The sequence below is a fragment of the Chironomus tepperi genome, unplaced genomic scaffold (assembly GCF_022539635.2).
Source record: "Chironomus tepperi strain 1889 unplaced genomic scaffold, CSIRO-AGI_Ctep_v1 contig_298, whole genome shotgun sequence".
Classification (NCBI taxonomy): Eukaryota; Metazoa; Arthropoda; class Insecta; order Diptera; family Chironomidae; genus Chironomus; species Chironomus tepperi.
In genome coordinates this window covers 3,504,805-3,528,452 of record NW_027226420.1, presented here as the reverse complement: position 1 = coordinate 3,528,452, position 23,648 = coordinate 3,504,805, and the positions used below count along the sequence as shown (strand labels likewise).

General features: G+C 33.9%; 2 protein-coding genes and 2 non-coding genes across 4 annotated transcripts; 2 read left to right on the top strand and 2 right to left on the bottom strand.

Annotated features, from left to right (window-relative positions):
* Positions 1–4,889: 4,889 nt before the first annotated feature.
* On the bottom strand, positions 4,890–4,995 carry LOC139092455 (U6 spliceosomal RNA). Its single transcript, XR_011544598.1, has one exon. It is a non-coding gene; the product is annotated as a U6 spliceosomal RNA (small nuclear RNA).
* Positions 4,996–6,309: 1,314 nt separating this feature from the next.
* LOC139092453 (U6 spliceosomal RNA) lies at positions 6,310–6,415 on the top strand. The gene has a single exon (XR_011544596.1). It is a non-coding gene; the product is annotated as a U6 spliceosomal RNA (small nuclear RNA).
* A 9,127-nt stretch (positions 6,416–15,542) lies between these two features.
* Positions 15,543–18,242, bottom strand: Rheb (Ras homolog enriched in brain). The gene is made up of 5 exons (XM_070642454.1): positions 18,083–18,242; positions 17,957–17,989; positions 17,360–17,388; positions 17,075–17,292; positions 15,543–16,536 (listed from the first exon to the last, which is right to left on the bottom strand). Exons 1-5 carry the CDS (start codon positions 18,123–18,125, stop codon positions 16,311–16,313), a joined length of 549 nt encoding a protein of 182 aa, XP_070498555.1. The 5' UTR covers positions 18,126–18,242; the 3' UTR covers positions 15,543–16,310.
* Positions 18,243–18,547: 305 nt separating this feature from the next.
* Positions 18,548–21,620, top strand: LOC139092124 (WD repeat-containing protein 3). The gene is made up of 2 exons (XM_070642415.1): positions 18,548–18,911; positions 18,970–21,620. The coding sequence occupies exons 1-2, from the start codon at positions 18,751–18,753 to the stop codon at positions 21,530–21,532; spliced, it is 2,724 nt and encodes a 907-aa protein (XP_070498516.1). The 5' UTR covers positions 18,548–18,750; the 3' UTR covers positions 21,533–21,620.
* The last annotated feature ends 2,028 nt before the right edge of the window (positions 21,621–23,648 follow it).

Below are 23,648 nucleotides of genomic sequence, written 5' to 3'. Positions count from 1 at the left end.
TCGAGCATAAAGTAACAGCTCCTTTTGTTTCTATGGTTGAGAGATGTAAAAAGGAACTTTTACTATTCGTTTTACATTTTATCAGCAATTTTAGAAGAATGGCTTCTTTTTTACTTCACAAAAAGAGGCAGTTAAGAGGCTTTTTGGTGCATAATTGGATTTTTAATTAGTCAGACTGATTTTTGAATTCTCACAGTATTCACTTGTGAATGTCTTGAATTTGTTCAGATTGTAAAGCCAGGTTTTTGCATTTTTAAGCTATTGAAGGTCATCAAATTTGAAATATCTTGCTGTATGTGATGCTTGCCATGTTTTTGTATCGATATTCAGTGGAATTATGGCTTAATCTTTTGTAAATTTAGAGTTTTTCAGGATTTTCTTTTCGAGATGGAGCAAAATTTTCAAACTGGCTGAACCACGTGTTTTTGAATTTACAAAAGTCGTTATTATAAGAATTATGGATTAGACTAGTACTTTGCAACTTGAGCTTCGCGACTCACTTACACAAATTGTTTTGGAAGTACCATGAATCGTAAGCCACGTGCAGTTTTGATCAAGGCTTCATACCAAGATTTGACGTAAAAAATAGAAAACTGCTTATTCCTGCTTTTTACTAAAGTGCCCAATAGACACCAATTATTCGAAGCAGTAAGATGATTCCCAAATTGCGTCCAAGTGGCAATTGTCATGTATAAATATAGAATGTCATGTGGTCGCCATCTGACTGCCATGAAAAGCTTGAGTCGATTGAGGCATCAAATAGCTTTAAGGATGTGAGTAGTCCATGTAATCCATGTCAGAGCCTTCTTCATTTCTGTCGCTCAAAAGAGATCCCTCAACAGACCTTAAACTATTCAAAACATCCAAATCAATGCGTCATTATCACTTCAATGTCTGTAAACAACTTCAAACTCCTCATCTAGCATTTATACATATGCATAAAGTTCCATTGAATTCAAATTCAACAGAGAAATGAATAAAGATTTTATTTTCCAAAGCGGGAGACAGTCATGATATTTTGTCACATTTAAGCATTCACGACTGCAGTAAGGGAGGAATTTGAAATTACAACTTTTTGTGGTCTTTCAAGTTGTCAAGCTATGAAAAAAAGAGGAGAGAAGTGATATTTTGAAATGTGACACATAAAAAGCCAAGTGCTGAGGAGATGGAGGAACTGAAACAGTAGCGTAACTTGCAAATCAGTTCCTCAGCATTGATCAGAGATTGTGGATGAAGAAGCTATAGAGCTTATGTTGATACAAAAAATCTCCAATAGCTTTATTTGTTTAATCAATTCCTATTTAAGTAATGGCAATCAATTGAGGAACTAAAATTTAATTCAATTCTCAAATCCTCAAACATCACGTCCTGCATTCAAAAACTTTATTCCTTTATCCTCAAGATTCTTCAAAAGTTTTTTTATATCTCTCGAAACAAAAGGATTGTCGGACATTTGTTCAGCATAAAAAAGATGAATAAATTGTTCCTTTTTTGTATGTCTGCATATTCCCCAAGTAATATTAGCATTAAAGGAATCTCTCCATCACCTTCTGAAACATTCCAATTTAATTCAATTTCAATTTTTTTCCTCTCGCCTAGTCATGAACATGAAAATTCATCCCATCATCTTGGTATAATGTGAAATCATAGAATTTTAATCAGAATGGATGGAATTTATTCTTATTTTCAATTTTAAAGGGAGGCAGGCAGTGGAATAGAAACAACATCATCAAAAATGACTGAGATGTGGAACTGATTTTAAAGCACGAGGGATTAGAATCAGGGCTGTTCAACCTTTTTTGTGGCATGGGCTGTGGCTCATGGAATACCTTGGTGGTAGGACCACACCTTAATGGTAAGCCTAAACCGAAACTGCACACGGCATGTAATTCATAGGACATTGAGGCAGAGCTTGAAGGAGACAATGTAAAATTTTGGATGGCATAGTCGACTTGTCCGAAAGACACACGACCTGAAATGGGTATTAAATACAGTGTCCCCATGCAAGCTTGACTCTGTAGTGGAGTCGGATTTAGTAAAATTCGGTCTCATGCTAGAGTCACGTCGACTTGGTCCAAGCTAAGCATTAACTAGACAATCCATGACCAGGCATCAAACCAGGCGTCAGCCATTTCTTTTTCAAATTCTAGAATCGGATCTTTTCTCCAAGGGACACATTTGAAAGAAGCTCAGCTATATTAGATAGACTTATCTAACCCATAGAGGTAGCTCCGGAGGTAGCTCCGGGTAGAAGCCCTTCATTTGTGTCGTTCGGGTGCTTTGTCGGTGACAATCTACTAAGTATTAGTCCAGACAACATCCAGTTAGTCCATTAGTCCAGTTCAACAAGCATCTCCTCAAGACAACTCTTTAATGCACCTTTCCTGTCTATATCAGTTAAAGACGATGCCCTTGATGATACATAAATCATAGAATTCCATTCCTATTAACATTATAATCCTGCAACATCCCAACCTGATTCCTTAAAATCACAAAAGTTCCCAAAAATAAATACTCAATTTTAAAATTCATTGCCTACTATCAAAATCATACTCAACAATGCCTCAGAATATAAAATTGAAAATTCACATCCTCATTTAATTTTCTACCTCAAGCATATCCCCCAAAAAATTGGTAACAGAAAATAGAACCACATCCTTGTATGTGAGTGAATTTATCAGATATGCTACTTAGTACCATTAACCTTACAACTTGGGGCCAAAAGACTTTAAACAAATTGAAAGATTCCGCAGTAAGCACCCAATACCCAACTATTTGGGTGGAAATCGCTAAGAAAATAAACGAACGGAAGTAAGCAAAATGTTTCGAGGAAAATGGACATAAAATTTTTATTTGTAAATCTTTGCCCATTGATATAGCTAGACATGAATAATTTAACAATTCTCAAATGAGTCTTTAGGAGGGAAAATGAAAAAGCTTTTAAAGAAAATGGGCCCAGCTATTGCCATTTCGGATGTTGTTGTTGTTCCTACCAATATGCAAGCTGGAGAGTATGAGTTGGGACTCAAAATTAGACTAATAAAATACACGTAATGTTAATGGTGAATTTTATAGCCTATAAAGCTTCAATCTCGCTTGCTGTTTCCGACGATGTTTTTCCCATTTCATCCAACACTTCACTTTCTATTGGTGGGGATGTTCAATGGTGATGTTTGATGGTTTGTGGGGGCAAGGTTGTCAAGTAGGTGCTTTTGGATATGGACAGAGCCGGATCTAGTGGTTTGCTGATGTGGTGGGAAGGGGATGATGATTGAATGGGATGGGAAAAATCATAGTAAATTGAAGAATTTATCCAAAATGGAAGGAGGGGGATTGATCCCCAACTGCTCCTCCTCCCCCATCTTCCCATGAATACCTCTTAAAATCCTCCTGGATAATAGCCTAAGAGGGTGCCTAGCTGACTCATACTAACCTTTTCCTAGACAACATCTAAACCTAGACATTGACAAACAAGTGTGCCCCAGCAATAGTCAATGACTGGACACTGTGTAGCTTAACACTACGTATGTCTAGGCAGCCTTAATATAGCCAAAATTGTCAATTTGTGTCTATACTAAAACCATGACTAAGGTAGATGATGACACTAGTGTTACGCGGCACACAGCTTGGACACTGCACTGTTGTGTCGCAAAGCATACTAATGTCTAACGTGCAGCCATTAAGGCTAAGACTCAGATTTTACCACCCCAGAGTCTGTAAAATTCAAATTTTTTTTGACCGTTACTTTAGCTTTTCTTCGTAACGTAAATTTTTATTTTAAATTAAGTTGAGAGTTCAAAATGTTCAAATTTTTCGACAATCTAAATCGAATTTGAGACGGCCACACTCTGATTCTTACTTTTTTAAAGACAATTTGAGATTTAAAGCCAAAAAAATTCTTATTCTTCAGCCACCAATAACAGCATCTGATCGGAATATCAGCAGCAAAGCTTAATAATCCAATTGTGTGACAGACGTCACCAGTCAACACCCCCCAAATTTTGCAATTCAAACTGAAATATTTTCTCATTCTCCTTTCAACAACCACTCAATATATTCATCTTATTCTGTGTGTCTCTTTTTTTATATGCCATACATTTTTAGGAATGTCGAATTTTGAGTGATGTCGGAAGGCAGGGAGGAATCGTATAGAAGACAAAAGAAATGGAGTTCATTAAAAATTCATTCGAATTTGGTATTTTGATGATGCGACACATCAAGCGTGATGAGAAAAAATAATGTTATTTTGTATTGTGCTCCATTTTACGTGCTGGAAGAGCTTCTTTCTAATTCCTCATCTTCTTTTTGTTCCATTGGTAAATGCTGCTTTAAAAAAATGCAAATGTCAATGAAAAAAGTTATAAAAGTCTCAATAAAATTGTTGAACAGGACTTGGGGTTGAAATTTTGAACAAAATGAGCAAGTCTGTGTGGATGTCTGTGCTGTTAAAGGTTATAGTTTTATGACATGCTTTTATAATTCATGAGTGTTTAGTAAGGAATTTATAATATTCATGAATGAACAATTTTTGTTAGTCAATGAATTATTTTAAGATTCATTCCTTGCTGTGCATACATATTCGACATATCTGTTGCAAAATGTTAAGATCTGATATTTATTCTAAGAATATTTAATCATTTTCATGACATTTTTATGGCAAATGCTAAAGAATTTATATTTATTTGGAATTCTTGTATCAATCTTGACTTTTTCAATCCTTGAGATATGTTCAGCATAGAAAAGAAACTCAAAAATGCAAGGAAAATTCTTGAATTTACCAAGATTTTACTATGAAAAATTGTTCAAAAATGAATTCAATTTGAGAATCGAACCCACAAATTCCATATTGATATTCAAAAAAATTAAAGAAAAATCGAAAATTTCTGCAAAAAAATGAGGAACGCTTCACGATTTTGCGTGTCATCCTTGCGCAGGGGCCATGCTAATCTTCTCTGTATCGTTCCAATTTTAGTATATGTTCTGCCGAGGCAGAACGACGAAACTTTGGCTAAATTGTCTATTTAAATTGCAAATTTTGAAAACTTCTCTTGTGAAGTATAAAGATTTCATACAAAATTGCATCAAAATGTCTTTTTTGCAAAGCCGGACTAAATTATTCAGGCATCCAGCATATGTTAATGTCATTTTCTTATCAACTATGTGGATGATTTTAATTAATTTGATAAGATCAAGATGTCAAGATGTATATCTCATGTGGACATTACATAAATTAAATTTTCCATACTGTTAGCTGTTCGAAAAGCATCAAAACTTAATTGACATTCTCAATTAACATGTACCTTAAGCATATCCACTACACATTTGCTAATCTTTATCGTAATATATTTAATTATTAATAACATTAATGTTGAGCATGTACATTCATTATAATGACTACAATTTCTCTTCTGAAAGATTTTTCTTTTTTGCTGGCTTATTCCTGCATCTTGGCAACCGTACACAGAAGTATTTAGCAATAAGAAGAAATCTCATTTTCCATTCGAATTATTTTTTTCTACGATGATTAATCATTTATCTGAGTGGAAATGCTTAATTAAATCTTTCTTTCGCTAATGGTAAAGCAAAAAAACATAAAAGTTTGATGAATGTCCATGGAAACCACAGCTTCATCTTTTGATCTGTCTACTAATGCAATTATGCGGATGGATGGAAAATTTATGAAGTGCCGCAGAGTTGCAGAAAGTTTTTTAAGCCTTTACTTCAAGTTTGACGTGAGTTTTTTTGATGTTTCAGGAAGTATTTTAACCCGAACAGCACAACGTGTGTCTTAGGATACTGCTACTTTGACGTATCATTGAACAACAAGACGAGAAGTTGTCCTGATGTCCCAGTGACTGCTGATTTTAATCAATTTTTACGGTTCGTCGTATTCTGTCGCTCAAATTCATACAATTTAATGAAATCAGAGCTAAAATTCGACTCGGACTTTGTAGAGTAGACTAAACTCCATATGAAATTTGAGACGACTTGCAGTTCTGATTGAACAAAGTAACATTATATTCCATTCAATATTGTTCCAGTGAATATTAAAATGAATTGAAATTGATATTTAATATGTATGTAAAATATATCAATTGGAATTTACAAATGAATGAGCAAATATTCTCAATTCCCTAGAAATATTAAGTTATTGATATGAACATCATTAGGAATAAGTTTCAATTTCATTTGAAAACATATCAATTTGAAGTCCAGTGATTTTTGCAATTTTGTATGAAATCTTTATACTTCACAAGAGAAGTTTTCAAAATTTGTAACTTAAATATACATTTTAGCCAAAAGTTCCTCGTTCTGCCTCGGCAGAACATATACTAAAATTGGAACGATACAGAGAAGATTAGCATGGCCCCTGCGCAAGGATGACACGCAAAATCGTGAAGCGTTCCTCATTTTTTTGCCAAAATTTATTTTATCACGTTCTTTTTTGGAAGGAAGCTTTAATGCTGAATGTGAAGGTCATGAGTTCGATTCTCAGTCGGTGCACATTTTCTCGACGAAAACCTTTTTTTACCTTTTCTAAAAATATTTGCAGCCTTAAATTGTCCACAAGACGTGATCTATTTTAAGATATCGATCCTTCCAATTTATTTCAAGCAAGTTAAGTCTATGGAATGTCCAAGTTATTGACATTCAACAAGATTTTTTTGTGTAGGTATAAATATCATTCGAGATTCTTGGCATTTAAAAAGGTATGGCAAAGTTTCATTAACGCTTGCTGAGCACATGCTTCAAGGTGCTTTCCTCATTTTAAAGCACACAAAAAAGTTTAAATCCCTCACTTTAATTTAAACTTTTCAAAGAGTGTCACATGACACACAAAAAAAGTACAAAATAAGAGAATAAAACTTCCAATTGTACAGCTACAATGAAAATTCTGACATACTTTTTCCATATGATACGAGATTTATATCATGTAATGTACACATAGATAAATTGCTGTAAACATACAATAAATAATTTTTTTTTGTTGCTGTTGTTGTTTTGCGAGCGAGACGAATGAGTACGCATGAAGGATTTTTTGGTTTATGCATGAAAAAAAAGAGAACATTTCTACCCTTAAAGCTTCATATGGATAAAAATGCTTCAGCAACAGGCTGAGCATTCACAGAGAGAAATTTTTTATTTCCTAGCCGTCACTTCATCATTTTTAGCTCAATTTTGTAAATGAATCTCATTGTCTGAAAGTTTTTCTTGCTGTCCTTCAGTCTGTCAAGTAGTTTTAGATCTTACTTCCAGGACTAGAGGTTGAAGTCGACTTCAATCCGCTTCGGTTTACCGAAAAATGATTTCAATTTGCATGTCAATCATTTCTGCTGGCTCTTGTGAAGTATAACATTTCATACACATTTCAATCGGTTCTTATCGAACTTGAACGAACTCAATTTAGGTCTCAACCTTTTTCAATGCTAAATTACCTTCCAATGTCTTGCAAACTTATGGAAGACCAGGATGTCAGGAATGAGAGTTGATGATTTCGTTTTGCATTGGGAATATGTTACCAATCTAGTCCTGTTTACCTTAAGTTGGTATCTATATAAATTGGTTTGGGAATGGTCTGAATAAAGTTGTCATTAAGAGGAGCATTAACTGCCCGGACAGAACAACAAAGTTGCTAAGACATCGCTTGACGTCGCCACGTTGACTACAAGTCGAAAATGACACTATAGTACCGTGATGGCAATTTTTGGTCCAATTTGTCTTTGAAAAATGCAATTTGAAATTCTCAGCAAGCCGCTCGGTTTTGCAGTTCAATTAAGGAGTTACCAGGATAGTCATGGTCAGATCTCGTAGTTGACTCGGATCTTGTATAGAAAAGACTTTATTCCTTATAAAATTCAAAATCGAGTATCCATCCTTCAATGCGCTTCCATTTACCATTATCACTGCTGCTTCAACTTCCATTCATCTTTCCAAACCAGAATAAAAGAAATTCTTTTTACCTGTAAGACTTCTTTTTTGATTCACGACAATGGAAAATTTTCCTTCCCTTCGTCTTACTTCCTTTCATGCATTTTCATCTGTTGGTAATTCATAAAAAATCATCATAATTTTTTAAGTCGTGTACATGAAAAATTAATCATCATTGTTGTGCTGGTACTAATATCCTATTATACAGCTGTAGCTTAAAGCAGAGGTGCCATTATCGTCATATGACATTGCTGTAAACAACAAACGACCACGTTCAGCATTCAACGCCCGCTTTTTAGTTTCTATAAGAAGAAGAAAAATGAGTAAATGAAAAGGTAGAGATGTAAAAGAAGTTGGAGGGAAAATGAATTGGATGGAAAAAAAGGGAAAATAAGCGAGTAGGAAAGTTTTCATACGTGAGTAAGTTTGCTCCAGTTTTAGGGGCATTCACTGGAAAGGATATCTTTGTTTTTTAAAGGTTTTGTGGTTTTGTTTAGATTCTGAGATCCAGTTGTGGATTATATAATGTTTGTATTCATTGATTATATGGTTTTTGGAAGGTAGATTCAAGTTTTTTGAGTAGCAATGAGCTTTAATGGCTGATTAGCACACCGTGTTCCCTAGATTACTGCTACTTCGTCGTGTTACAGTTCGCACTGTGTCGTTTGGGATTGTATTCAGGATTTCAATACAAATGCTTCTTTTCTGGATTCAAAATTAGTTTTAATGATGTAACCAATGATACAGCATGTCAGGGGCGTATCCAGAAGGTTTTTGAGGAGATGGATGAGGATGTGGTTCTCAAAAATTGATGGAAACTTACCTTTTATGGTATGTTTTGGAATTATTGTCTTGAAAAACCCGAGCAACGATGAAGAAAACATGGAGGAAGTGAAAGTTGACCCACTACTGCCACTGTAGCATGTAAATCAGACAGAGCTAATGTCCAGAAAATCAATTTGAAGTTAATTTACAAAATCCAAGTCTCCTCATGGCAATTGAATTCCATTTCCAAACAACATCCAAGTCCACAAACATTTCGACTACATCAGCAAGTCAAGTCTTCAACCATTCCAAAAACTCAGACAAACATTTGCATCTGAAACTTTTGCTTCCATCCTCTCTCCCTTTTCAACAAAACTATCTAGTGATAAAATCACAGCATCCGAAAGACTAAACTGTATAAAAAGTCTGGCACCATAAACCACAAAAAAGCTCACATTTTACAATTTGGACATGCGACTAACAGCTGACTGTATGAATCTTTTACCATGATTCCATTTAAAAATCACGCTAAAATATGAAAAATTATTTTGAATTTATCACAAGTCATTTTTTCTGAAAGCTTTTCTTTTGCAATCTATCTTATTATTGTGCTTGCATTCAACATCAACAGTCGTCGTCACCTGAGAGAATAAACAAAAAAAAAAGCTTCGCTGCTTGCTATGATATACGATCGTCATTTTAAGTGTTGTTGAACGCAAGCAGATGCCTCATAAGGGTGCAATAAATTCCTTTTCTTATTCGTTGTTTGTGGTCTGCGCTGCTAATGGAACCAAAAGAATGAAAAGATACTCAGCAAGTCATTCACTTAATTTTATTTATATGGATGCTGTGAGCTATGTCCGAAAATTATTCATCGTCATTATTTTGATTTGAGTTTTTGTTGTTGGTGACTCAATTTTCAACATCATTTGATAGTTAAATTTTTTGGTATAAAAAGCAATGAGCAAGAGACTCCACCCCGAAGATAAATGAAGAAAGCTTTCAAGCTCATCATGAATGCGAAATAAGCAGACATAAATTTATGGACTTGAATATTATGATATATTCCAATGAGCATGGATGAATGAATAAATAAACAAAATATATTCAAAATAATGAGACATGACGAATGGATGAAGATGTTTGGGAGCTTCTTAGGTATCATGGATTGATTGTTTTATCATGCACAATAAGGTTATGATATTCTTTTGGGTCAGGACATACTGTTTAAGCGATAAAACAATGACATTGAGGAATTATGACTTTGAGGCTTCTTCTCAGTAATTAAAGGAAGTCCAGTTGGCGTGATTACCTTAAATTGATGATTTTAAGACTTAAAATTGACAATTCAACTTGATCTGGATAAGATTGTTTGGATGTTTATCACAAAATCTTAGTCTGCTGTCTATCCCATCCTCAAAGAGACATCTATAATCATAAACAACCTCATAAGAATCCCTTAAAACTTATTTACATAGCCTTCTTGAGAAAATTTTAATAAATAAAATGTTTTTGAAATGTTTTCATCATTTCAACAATTATTTTGATCAATTTTGATATCAGAATGATGATAAACAGTTCGTGCAATTGCTTGCAGTTGAGCTTATCAATGCTAAGATTCACTACAAAATCTTAAATTATTAATCGTAAATTGTTTATTCATCAGAGTTCAAATACAGACTGACATTTTATTGGGAAAGGGGATTTCAACTATGTAAAATATTGTATGAAATTTGAATTACAAATGACCGTTATAACATGGATTAAGGTTCATGAGTATGCGATCAATGCTAACTTAAATTGAATTTTTGGCACATTTTGAGAACCAGCCCAACATTCCTTCACATCCTACCTAAATATACACCAAATGGCAATCAATTATTTTCAATTTACTGGTATTTAAGATTGAGTGGTGTGCTTACAGTGCTTTTATCACTTGTTCACCTCCTACACCATTTGCGGACGTGAAAATTTACAGTAGGATGATTTCTCATTCATTATTGTCATTTAAAAAAGAATTCCATTCGGGATTTATATTCCATTGTTTTTGGTGGACTGGTCTAATTAATTATTAGATACTGAAAGAATAAGGAATTACTTTTTGGTAATGACGTGGAATTGGGAGTTAAGTTTAAAGTTTGTCGAACTTTAATTAGTAAATTGATTTTTATTTGTGTCAAAGGAGGCTTTGGGTGTCGAACATCCACTCCCTTATTCCCTTCCCATCCTCGCTCCTAAACTCCCCATTACTACTTCCCCCTCTGTATACGCCCAAGGAGTATCCTAATGTTCTGCTTCCTGAAATTGATCGAAAGCTGCCTCAGATCAATCATCAACAATTCCTCATTGCCAAGTCATAATACCAATTAAATTACCCAGTTATCAGGTGTGTTACAGTACAAGTCGATAATGTTTATACATCTAAAATAGCAACATTAAGTGCCTTACTTTGTACATGTAATTCTATACAGAGTTAATTATATAACATTGTAATTAATCCTCCTACAGATTATTTACAATGTCAAGCAACACAATTTTAAGCAATTCTAACATATAAATGGATTCTTGGTATTGATGTACACGAGAAATTGAATAAAGCTATAATGTGATATAGACCTTTCATATAAATAAAATTCTTGGAACTTGATGAATGATATTTTTAGGCACAAAATCAGATTTGAATTTAAAACTTCACACTTTTTAATGACATAATTAATTAGTGATGGTAACTTGATATAATCCCACAAATTTAAAGGATTTAGGGAATTCTAGGAAGTAATATTGGGACATCGGAATTGATATTGATTTCAGGATATAATGATTATGAGTTAAGTGGACATAAATAGAACTAAACGGATAAAATAAGGCTTAGACACTTCTGTTCTTCTTCCTTTCCGCTCTAGACACCCGAAGAGCAACATGGCGTAGGACGGTAATGAAGGAATGCCAATTAGATGTCAAAACTGAGAATTTGTACAAGCTTTGTGATTTAGCCAACAGTAAAGCCTTTTGAGGCAACTTACGTTGCAAGTCGGATCTTGGTTCCAGTAAGTAAGTCAGCACACACCCGAAGAGTCTTGGCAACATGCTAATATCTCGCATACCATAGTTTGTGAAGCACTGACACATATAATTACGGATACTTACTTCGCTGTACAGATCTATTGTATTCCATGGCCTACTGATCCATATAATTGAACACAATTAACCCTGACATTCCCTAGTCAAAGAGGCCGCTTTTAGGCACCGTAGCAGTCTTTCTGTACTATGAGAGCATGATCTTTGCCTGTTCGGGATTGCTTATGACTAATCCCAATATCAATTCATTTGTTATTCCTTTTGATTACACTAGTCCATCCAAATACCAAGAATGTTTACTCACAAAGCAAAGACTAAATAACCAAAGTTTATTGAATGAATGCAGCAGGAAGCATAAAATTGATCTTATTATGACTAATTTCATCCTCATTCATTAACTTTACGGAATTATCTCATCAGAAATGATCTAATTATTTACATACGTATAAGCACATGCTTTACACTCACATGTTCATCTGCAGATCCTCCTCATTCGATGGAAGCGTCGAGGTATAAGATAAGAGGGATGGAAAAAAAACATCCATTAATCTTAAAAGTGTTTACGTTTAACCACACCGCATGATTCCAACTTGTTATTTACACTTCCTTAAACATAATTACGGTACAAGTGTCGAATGAATCCCTCATTTAGCATTAATATTACTTCGTTTGCTTACTCATTCTCATCTAAATCGATGGTTTTTTTAATGTTAACATTAAATTATGTTACTCATTAACACCTACTTGCTTGCTACCTCCTTTTTCATTATGTAACTTAATTCAATTAAGTTTGTGACAAAAAAAAGAAGGAAGAAGTTTTTAACCCCTTTCATAATTCTTCTTTGTAATTACCGACACTTATTATAATAATTTTACAAAAACTTGTTGGAGATAACTTTCATGCTGTCTTTGTTGACATTATGTCTATACATTTTGTTCATAATAGGGGTTGTTTAAGTTAGTTTTTATTTAAATTTAAAGTGAGTTGTTGGAGTCTGGTGATGAGTAACTTACTTCTTACTTTCTTGGCTGAAGCACACGAGGGCATCTCAGAAATTGGCAAGCGGTTGCTTTCGAAACATTCTGCGATATTAAGGAGCATTTTCATTTAAGTGAACAGGTTGCGGTGGGCTGAACATGTTATTAGGCGGCCTGAGGAACTCATAATCTTCAAAGCTGATAGTTCAGGATATTAAGGACTCGTGGACGTCCTTTTCAAAGGAAGCTATCTAATCCAGGAATTAGTCAAAGAATTCTTCGGTCTTCCTCACGATCTCTTGCCATTCACAAAGTCTGCAGTTGTTACTTTAAGAATTAAGGCATTACTTAGCCTTCTGTATGCACGGCCTGTCCATCTCAAGCTATTAGCACGTAGAACTGTCCATATATCTGCTTCCTGGAATAACAGATAAAGTTTATTATTATGTCTACTTTGGTATTCTTCTCCTTCCTTCTTTCTTACTTACTTCGCTTCGCTCGCACAGATAGATTCATATGCCTCTCACTAGTCGTCGCTGGCTCCGTGCCAAGCTTGCTCTATCTCTATCGACAGGTTATCCTTCCTTCTCAGGACCATAAATCGCTCGTAGCACACGTCTCTCAAAGACACCTTCTAGTGAGTCCTCATCAGCTCTTGCTGAATTCCAAGTTTTAGAGCTATATAGTAGAATGACCCTTATAAGCGTCTTGTACAACATAAATTTGGTTCCTCTTGATAGGTTCATGGATATTAAAAGGTGCTTTAAGCTGTAAAATGCACCATATGCCGAGTAATGGGACATTTTCATACTTTTGACTGCAGAGTTTTAACAATAATACAGCAGATGGTCGCCTTATTGTACCTTGGTTGATTGAGGCACGTCTGTTAACATCCCTATTGTAATTCAAAGACTCAAAGCCTAAACGTCATTATTGAATGACAACATGTATCTCAATATCACTATTTCAACAGATGCGCTCATCAACTAGCACTCAAAGTACTTCACTGTTCTCATCCATCCTCATCCACATCACATGAATGAGAGTTATTTACATTTTAATTAAAGTGAATTTAATGATTTTTTTGACATTTAATGTTTCAGTCATTCCGCAATTTTTTAATATCCAACAAACAAAAAAAGAGGCACCAAAAGATATTTTCATAAATTTTGGTCCTGAAAAAATATTATAATGATGACTTCCTATCCTCCTGTTGTTGAGTTAATCCCCTCATGTGGTCGCGGTCATTCACAAATTATTGGCGGTTTTGTATTTTTTGTCACTTGTGCAAAACATGAATTAATTGTTGGAGATGGTGTATATAGACATGGAATCATTTTTTTACTTAACTAACCTCAGCCATTAATAATTTTTTTTTTTTCTATAGCACATAAAAAAGGATAAAATGCGAAATATTAAAATTAATCACCTGAGCACGTTGACAAATGGTATGAGATAAAATGAAATAAAGCCATAACTGGATGCTACCAACGACAATAAAATAATCATAAAACACATAATAATGTTCGAAAGGGAGAGAGCATGTACGGATGGTTAAAGGAAAGACACAAAAACCGACACGAGTACGAGGAGGAGACAAATTTATTGAAATTATGTCGAAAACCTTATGATTTATGAAGTTAAGAAATAATAAAAATTATTGAGGCAATAAAGTTAATAAAAAAAAAAAATTCAAGTTCCTTTACAGAAAAGATAATAAAACAATGGGAAGTAGATTTGTGAATGATTGATAGCTGCACGAGCGGTGTCACTGAATGTGAAGTTGAGCTTTTGGTGAAAGCTTTTTGTTATTTGATTATAAGTGAGCTTTGATAAGTGTGTTATTTAATTTGAAGCTACAGGATCTATGGGATGGTCATGAATGACGTCAGCTCCGACTCATCATTTTAGAATTTTAGTGATTTTTACGGAGCTTCTTTCTTCTTCTTGGTGCTTCCTAGATATATTTCGAGTGTTTAGGACACACATTATTCCACCTCTGAGCTTGTTGTGCTTCAGACACAAAGTAAGGGAGGCCATTGATCACAATTGATCTGTGCGGCCAGCGAAGTAAGTAAGTAAAATCTTATTGTTAGCTCATTTCCATTTATATCCAAAATATAGCGTTGTGAACAGATCGTTTCTTAGGATATCTGATCACTCCTGACCACATGACTGATCCATAAGAAAATTTGAATGACTAAAGCTCAGGAAGATGTGAAAACACGAGCGTGTGTGCGGATATTGTAATACATGACTTCAAGTCTTATTAGGAGCCATAATGATTTCTGCTAGTTTGTCAGCTAGAAGCTCCTGATATTTGATTATTGCATTTATTGACGACATCCTGTTCGAACATGCTTTTAGTTGATCCAAAACTCAAAATTTGTCAGCTAAATTCTCAAATTAAATGCTTTTTGTGTCATTCGTTAGACCAGTGGTGGACAACCTTTTATTTTTGCAGCACACATTGGTGGTAAGTCACAACTGAAACCACATACGACATACGGCTCATGTCATTTCCATTTCTATTTGGCGGTACTCTAGTTTGTTGTGGCAACCAGGTTGCATATAACCGTTCCTTGTAGATTCCTCCAAATGTCTTCTAATAGTATGAGCTTGAGCTAGCTTCAGTTGTTCTACCTAAATTCTCCATTAACACTATCCTAAATAAACAAAAGAACAAGTTTAAATCGGATAAAGCTCTCTCAATTCAAAAGCTTTCATTCCAACAAAAAGCTCTAAAAAGCTTTCAATCAGAACCAAGCTCAGTAAAATTTTCAAAAGCCATATTTTCGGTTATGAACACTTTATTTGTTTTTTATAGTCCTACAGAATGTATTCTTCAGAATTTAATTCATTTTTTTCATTGTTTTTTCTTCTATTTTGAGAATAAAATAAGTAATAAGTATTTAATTATAAAAAAAGCTGTTAATTCAATTAGGATAAAATCCAGAAATAAAAACCGATTAACTATTATTAATTTAAATTACATAGAAAAAAGTATGTAGCATAAAGAACAATAAACAAAGGTAGTGGGTGTAATAATAAAAAATTATAAATTTTCTTACCATTTAAAAATTATGTGCAAAAATAAGATTTTTTTTCATTTTCATCGCCCTAACATACAAAGAGCATGCTCACATCAATGAGCATACTTAAAGTATGCTCTTTGTATGTTAGGGCACATAGTGTTTTTGTTGCTGTTATATTGCGCCCCTATTACAGTTAAACTAATTCAATAAAAAGATTTTTCCTTTTTTTAAGCTAGCTTTGACATTATCAGCACACATAAATTCATCAGAAGAAGCTCAATCATACGACATTGTTACTTTTTTTGTTTAGCTATGTTGTAAAATTGGTTTTTTTTTTGTTTGACACTGTTATAAACTTAAAATCTAATTCTTTCATCCATTTGTCGCTAGCTTATAAAATATTTAATATTTTTTATCCTCATTTCCAATTACTCTTTTTTTGTGTGTGTGTGTGGTAGTTCAATCCTTAATTTCGTCAATAAAATGATGATTATTCTTTATGAAAAAAGCTCTCATTCCATTTGATTAAGATATGATACAACTTGGTTTCGCTGGTTGTTGATTGCCGTTATTCTCTCGCTCAACAAGCTCTAAAATTTTAAGGAAGATTTCGTCGACAGATTCATTTTGTTTTGCTGATGTTTCCAAGAAAATTGCCTTCCAATTCTCGGCTAATCTCTTGCCTTCATCGAATGTCACAGCTCGTTCTTGATGTAAATCCGTTTTGTTTCCGACTAAGACGACTGGAACACTATAATGAGAAGTGAAAGGAAGAATGCGTCAGTTAATGACATAAACTATATCAGTGACTATACATTGTTGTTGGCGATTACGAAATAAATTTAATGTCGATTCTCATTCACACTTTTCGGATGTGACGTAACGTTAAGTCATGCTTCACATAAATTCAGAACAATTTGATGATCTGCGTTACTTATCATCCAAATGACCCCTAAATGGACGTGTAGAATGTGTGGATCAGAAATTACGGTTATTGACGAAGACATGCTAACTAGTGGGAATTGTCTTTGTCTTCATACTCAATACATTTAGACTTTTTAAGGCTTTTCTGGAACGTAAATTGAATTGACGATCATTCAAGATGATTGTGGTTATATCTAGACTGTTCTTGAATGTTCTATAAATAGTTATAAGGAAGTAAGAAATCCAGAGTTGGATATCGTCCAATATTCCTATTGAGAATCTAATAATAATCCATAACAGGTGGTTTCACTGCTTATTTTGTTATTTCGTCTTCTAAACCGGTTAAATATAGTCTCTATACTTACTAAGGCTTTCCCATAACATCCACTAATTTGTCATAAATAATTTTAATAACTTCAAATGATTTCTGACTTGTGATCGAGTAGACCAAAACATATCCGTGATAATCCATAGAATATTGAGCAGGGAAAATACTGTATTCATCCTGGCCAGCTGTATCAACAAGTTTAATTTCATAATCCGTATTATTCATTCTAATGCTCTTGGCGAATGTCCTTTCAATCTGTAATGAGACGGAGTTAATTAATGGAAAATTCTGATGACTTATTTGCTGACATAAAACAACTTACCGTTGGGTCATAGGAATCGACAAACTGACCTGTGGACATATGGAACAAGTATTATAATTAATAAAGTCGTAATCAATAAAATAGAAATACTTTCATTAATCATTCACGAATTAAGTGATCATAATGAAGTGTTTATAGTTATAATATAAATATTATGGATGCACACATAGTCTTCATTAGAACTCAGAGAAATGACCTTCGTTATAAATAAAGAAATCCCATAACTTTGAGTATATCATGGAAAAATTCAAGGATCATCATGTCTAATAGATTTAAAGAATGTCCATATATAGGCATTATTAAGCGGTTAAGAAGAAAAATTGAGGGAAATATCCTTGAAACATAATCTAGACATGAGTCAGACTTAGTTTAATTAAGATACTGCGCACTTATGCTGCAAACACTTAGTTATGATATGAATTCGCGTTTTTTTTGACTCTCCGAAAACCACTTTTGGAACTTTTTGATTGCTGATAACTATTTTTGAGTATGTGGAACAATAAGAAGCTTAAAATTGAGCATAAATGGTACTTTCTTTCTTCCTCATCCATATCACTTAATCGTTAATGATTTCTCTCAATTTATATATTAAATTACCTTCCGTGAATTGAATACTCAATGACGATTTACCTGAAAATCATGTTAATGCGCATTAATTATGTTAAATGTTACAAAGATCAAAGTATTTTATGCGAATTATTTTAAATTCTTAATTAAACTCACCGACTGAACGATATCCCATAATTGCCAAATTTCTAACCTTCATTTTGTATTATTTAATTAAGTTAACTAGTTCAAATGATGTGATTTTTTGTGATTTTATGAGAAAATTAATTTTTTTAAAATATTTTATTTTTTATTGTTAGAAACTTCTAAGCCAGAAATTGATCACTTAAGGTCTGTGGCACTTTAGAACTGTGTGCTAAATTATACTAAAATGTCGATATTTACTTAATTTCTATGTTTTCATGTGCTGGATCTATTTTCTATGTATTTAGATGCATCAAAGTAGGCAGATAATTATGATTGAAAGGGATTTTCCAACGTTATTTACTGCAAATGCAGCAGTCAAGAAAATGTTTTGAAGATCCAGTGCTAAAAATTTTAGCACAAACAAATTCCACGCGTAGTTTAAAAAGGGGACAAATTTAATAAAATTTTCAAAACATTATCGTTTTATAAGTGAATTAAAGCTTAATTAAATTAAATTTTGGATAATCCTAAAAGTTACCTGAATTACCTACAATTTGATATATTAGACACAGTATATCATAGTGAATTTAACTAAAAAATCGTTAGTTTCAAAAAGTAAACAAATCAAAAACACGTGAAGTTCATGAGGGAATTTCGGAATTAATTGATAAAAGTATATAGAGAGCATAAATTGAACCATGGGAGTCACTAAACAGTATATGAGATATAAGCCAACATCAATATTCAACATTATAGCAAGTTCTCGTGCCAATGGAATATTTGTAGAATTCAATCAGACATCAAATGGAAGATATTGGGCTTGTGGAGCTGCTGAAAATGTTCTCGTATGGGATCTGAGGTAATTATACTATATTCTCATAAAATAAACAGTTTTTAACTATATTAATATCTTACAGAACCGGAGAAAAAGTAGCAGAACTAAATCGCGACAAAGAGGAAGTAACATACTTAAAGTCCTTTGAAAACAAGTTAGCTGCAGGATATAGTGATGGAAATATTGTAATCTTCAACTTAGACACAAGAACTAATGAATGCATGTTTACACCACACAAATCAGCAATCTCATGTCTGCAATTTGATAAAAATGGATTAAATTTGCTGTCCGGAAGTTTAGATACAGACTTAGTTGTATCAGATCTTGTTGATCAAGCTGGAAAATGTCGATTAAGTGGACACAGAGGTGCTGTAACAGCATGCCAGTTTTTAGAAAATTATGAGAATATTGCAATTTCAAGTTCAAAAGATATGCAAATTAAGTTTTGGAATATTGAGACTCAGTTCTGCTTTAAAACAATCGTCGACAATACAAGTGAAGTTTGGGGACTTGCATTGCTCAGGAATGAATCATTTTTAGTAACTGGATGTAAAGAAACAGCATTAAGAGTTTATAAACTTACAGAAAACAAGTCACACAATGATAATAAGACAGTCTCAGATTCCAGCATGCTGTTATCAGATGACGACTCATTTAGTCCAATTAGATGTAATTTCGTTGGAACAATTCAGAGAGCTGGACGAGGTCGAACAGTTAATTTAATAACAGACAGTCAAGGACAATATTTAGCATGTACAGGAACAGACGATGAAATTGAAATTTTCTACTTTAATTCATCAGAAGAGTCATTAAAGAAGCTGTCCAAAAGACTCAAAAAACTTTCAGTCAAGAAAGATGAGTTGAATGAAGACAGTAAGGAACTGAGTCTGTCAGATGAAATTAAGAGAATTGGATCAATCAAGACAAAAGAGAAAGTCAAGTCTATAGACATGATCTCCAATTCAACAGGTGAAATTCGTATTGGTGCTGTTTTTGGCAATAATCTCATCCGATTATACAGCGTTAATTCCGCTCAAAAACATCCTGAACCGTTGCTACTTAAATCAATATCACAACAAGGACATCACTCAGAATGCCGTAGTGTCTCATTCAGTTCCGATAATTTAGCAATTGCCTCTGGATCTGGTGAATCATTAAAAATATGGAATCGATCATCACTGTCATGCTTAAGAACAATTGAAACTGATTATATCTTATCAACATGCTTTGTACCTGGCGATCGACATGTCTTGTTAGGCACGAAAAAAGGTGATTTAATAATTGCTGATATTGTCGTCGGTGAAATACTTGAAACAATTCGTGCACATGAAAAGGAACTATGGAGTGTTAGTTTAGCACCTAATTTAAGAAGTTGCGTGACTGGAGGTGGCGATAATACTGTCAAATTTTGGTCATTCGAGCTGATTAATGATCCAAACAATGAATCCAATAAAGTTTTATCAGTCATTCATAAAAATACATTGGAACTGGAAGAGAATGTTTTGGTCGCTAAAATTAGTCCAGATAATAAATACATCGTAGTAGCCTTACTCGATTCCACTGTAAAAATCTTCTTTATGGATTCATTTAAATTCTTCTTATCACTTTACGGCCACAAACTGCCCGTTTTATGTTTCGACATCTGCTATGATAATCTCCTCATTGCAACTGGATCAGCTGATCGTAATGTGAAAATCTGGGGTATGGATTTTGGTGATGTACATCGGTCACTATTTGCACATGATGATTCAGTCATGGCACTGCAATTTATTCCTAAAACTCACATGTTCTTTACATGCGGAAAGGATGGAAAGATAAAGCAATGGGATGCTGATACATTTAGTAAGATTCTCACATTGCCTGGTCACATTGGTGAGGCATTTGGATTGACTATAAGTCCGAATGGACGATATGTAGTTACATGTGGATCAGACAGGACATTGAGAATGTATGAAAGAAGTGATGAAGTTTTAGTTCTACAGGATGTTGAGGAAGAGGAACGTGAAGAAGCTGAGAATCGTGAATTGGCAACTGGTGAAGATTCAGCAGTTCCTGGATTACCGGGACTTAATCTTCCATCGAAGAAAACAGTTGGTGCTGAAAAGGCTGCTGAGAATATCCTCGAAAGTCTTGAACTTGGACGAAAGTTTGATGCTGAAGGAAGTAACGAAATCCCACCAATTATGCAGTTTTATGAAGCTACAACTTCGAATGACTACTTGCTTGGTGTATTCTCTAAAATTCGATCTAGTGACTTAGAGGAATCGCTGTTATTGTTGCCATTCTCTAATGTCTGTGAGATCCTTGAAAGACTTCCAAAAATCGCCGAGACACGAAAGGATCAAATCGAGTTAATATCAAAGGTTGTGCTGTTCCTGTTTCGTATCCATCACAAGCCAATTGTAACAAATCAAGTTCTACTTCCGTCCATCCAAAAGCTCATCAACAGCCTCGAAGAATCAGTAACGGAAGTACGAGACATGGTCGGTGAAAATGTACATGCCATGAGCTTATTACAACGACGAATTGAAGGACAAGACAAAGTTGAGCTGTTCAAGGATGCAACAAGGGCGAGACGAGTCAAGAATCAGCGACAGAAGAAGCGACGAATTGCTAAGAGATTGCACATGCAGATTGCAGCTTAAAACTTTTTTTTTATGGATATACGTTTAATTTTTTTATTAATTAATAATCCACAGAATTAAGAATAAAAAGGAATTAACTAGTAAAAAATGTCTGGATTAATACATCACACAAAGCGCATTTTTCCGTCATGTCTTGTACACAGATGGGGTGTATTAATGGATATCCATTGGAATCAACCTTAGCAAGATCATACAGCACTTTATAAATCACAACATGATGTCTGTTACTTTACAGTTCAGTATGACGACTTGGGAACTTCTTCAGAACAGCATTGTATAGATTATAGAATGCATAAATGGACACACAAATGATGGTCAACAAAGTTCCACCAAATGCAATACTGAGGAAGTTACCATCAATAATACCCGATGACTGCTTCGTATTTGTTGTCCAAAATTCAGTTCTATCTGGTGTCGCATTTGTCGTGTTCTGTCGTTCAGCCACAAGTCGTTTCATGGCATTCAAACGTGCTCTCAGTTCCTCAACAGACTCATTTGATAGATCGTCTAAAAATAAATAGTAAGCAAGTCAGTCAATTGCTTGATTATAGCTTGATTTAGCCTGCACTAAGTTCATTACCGTCCATTAGATTTTTCTTATCTGTTTTAGGCATTTTGTTGTGATTATTTTGAAATTGATGCTAAATTGATTAATGTATAAACTCCTGCTAGTTCCTTTATGCGCAATTATAGCTAATTCCTGATTATTTTAATTTTTTTTTTCGTGTCTAAAACGAGCACAAAATCGATTTTTATCTTGTTGACTTAGAAAAATGATTCTTGTTCCATTCGCTTCCTTTGGAGATGTGATTTGCAGTTGCGCACAGCATCTGTGCTGCTTTTTGGGGGTTGTTGAATGCCGACATGTAGGATATTGGGGTGGAAATTTGAGATTTTTCTTTCAGTTGCTGTGTGTGTGTACAGCTGCATAAAGGAACTTTGTCAGTTCCTTTAACAGTCAGTGGAATGCTTTGTCAGTAAACATGCTTAATAAATGAACAATTCAAATGGAGATGTTGATGAAATTGACCAAAAATGGCTGAATTTTGTGATAAACTTGACTAATTTTTGATGAAAGACTTCATTAGTTCATCATACCTCTAAAAATTACAAAAGTCGCACGTTACAAACGAATTTTATCATCTAAACGACATAGACTACTCTTAGTTGAGATACTTTGACAACTCAAATCGTACAATGACAACGACTTCTGACATTTGATCTGAAACGAGGTTAATTTATATTTAGAAGACACTCAATTTTCAATAATCGCGCAGTGACAACGACTTTCGGTATTTTATTTGAAACAAAGATTCATTTAGATTTAGAAGACATTTTCAATAGTCGCACAATAACAACGACTTTTGACATTTTATTTGAAACAAAGACAACCTTAGAAAGCATTCAATTATCATCAATAATCGTACATTGTAAACTACTTTTGTATACTTTATATCAACCCACTTACATAAACCTGTTACTTAATACAAATTAAAAATCTATTTCTGGAACTAATTATTGATCCTTAAAGCTTAATGACATTGAACAATTTTTTATAAGAAATCAAATCCGCACGTTACAAACGACTTTTGCAATTTCAAAGCCAACTTCATCTAATATTGTGTATGAAGATCAAAATTCACCCAAACCCGCACATTACAAACGATTTTATTCCTGATTTTGAGAATCGACCTCCAAATTAAGTTTGTAACTCAAGGCACTAGTCATCGACAAAAACATCAAACTACAAGATTGTATTTGATAAGCGTTTACGTATTAATTGAACAGGTGTTTTGTCTACATATCAGCATATGTTACAAGTTGTATTCTGTTGTTGTGTAGGTAGATGTCTGTCAATAAAACTAAATTCTTTGTGTTATGTAATTATTTGTGGAATTGTGACAAGAGTGGTGTTGAGTGTACGACTTTTGACAAAAAAAATGGATTCAGACTCTTTGATAGTGATGAAGGGTGGTTCAAAATCGTGTGATGCTGTGGATAATTTGTTCATGTTGAAAATTGGAGTTTTTTGCTGTATTTTTCTAACAGGCAAGGAACATACTTTGATTGTACAGAAGAATACTAGAGAGCGATCTCTTTGTCTGTTAGGGATTTT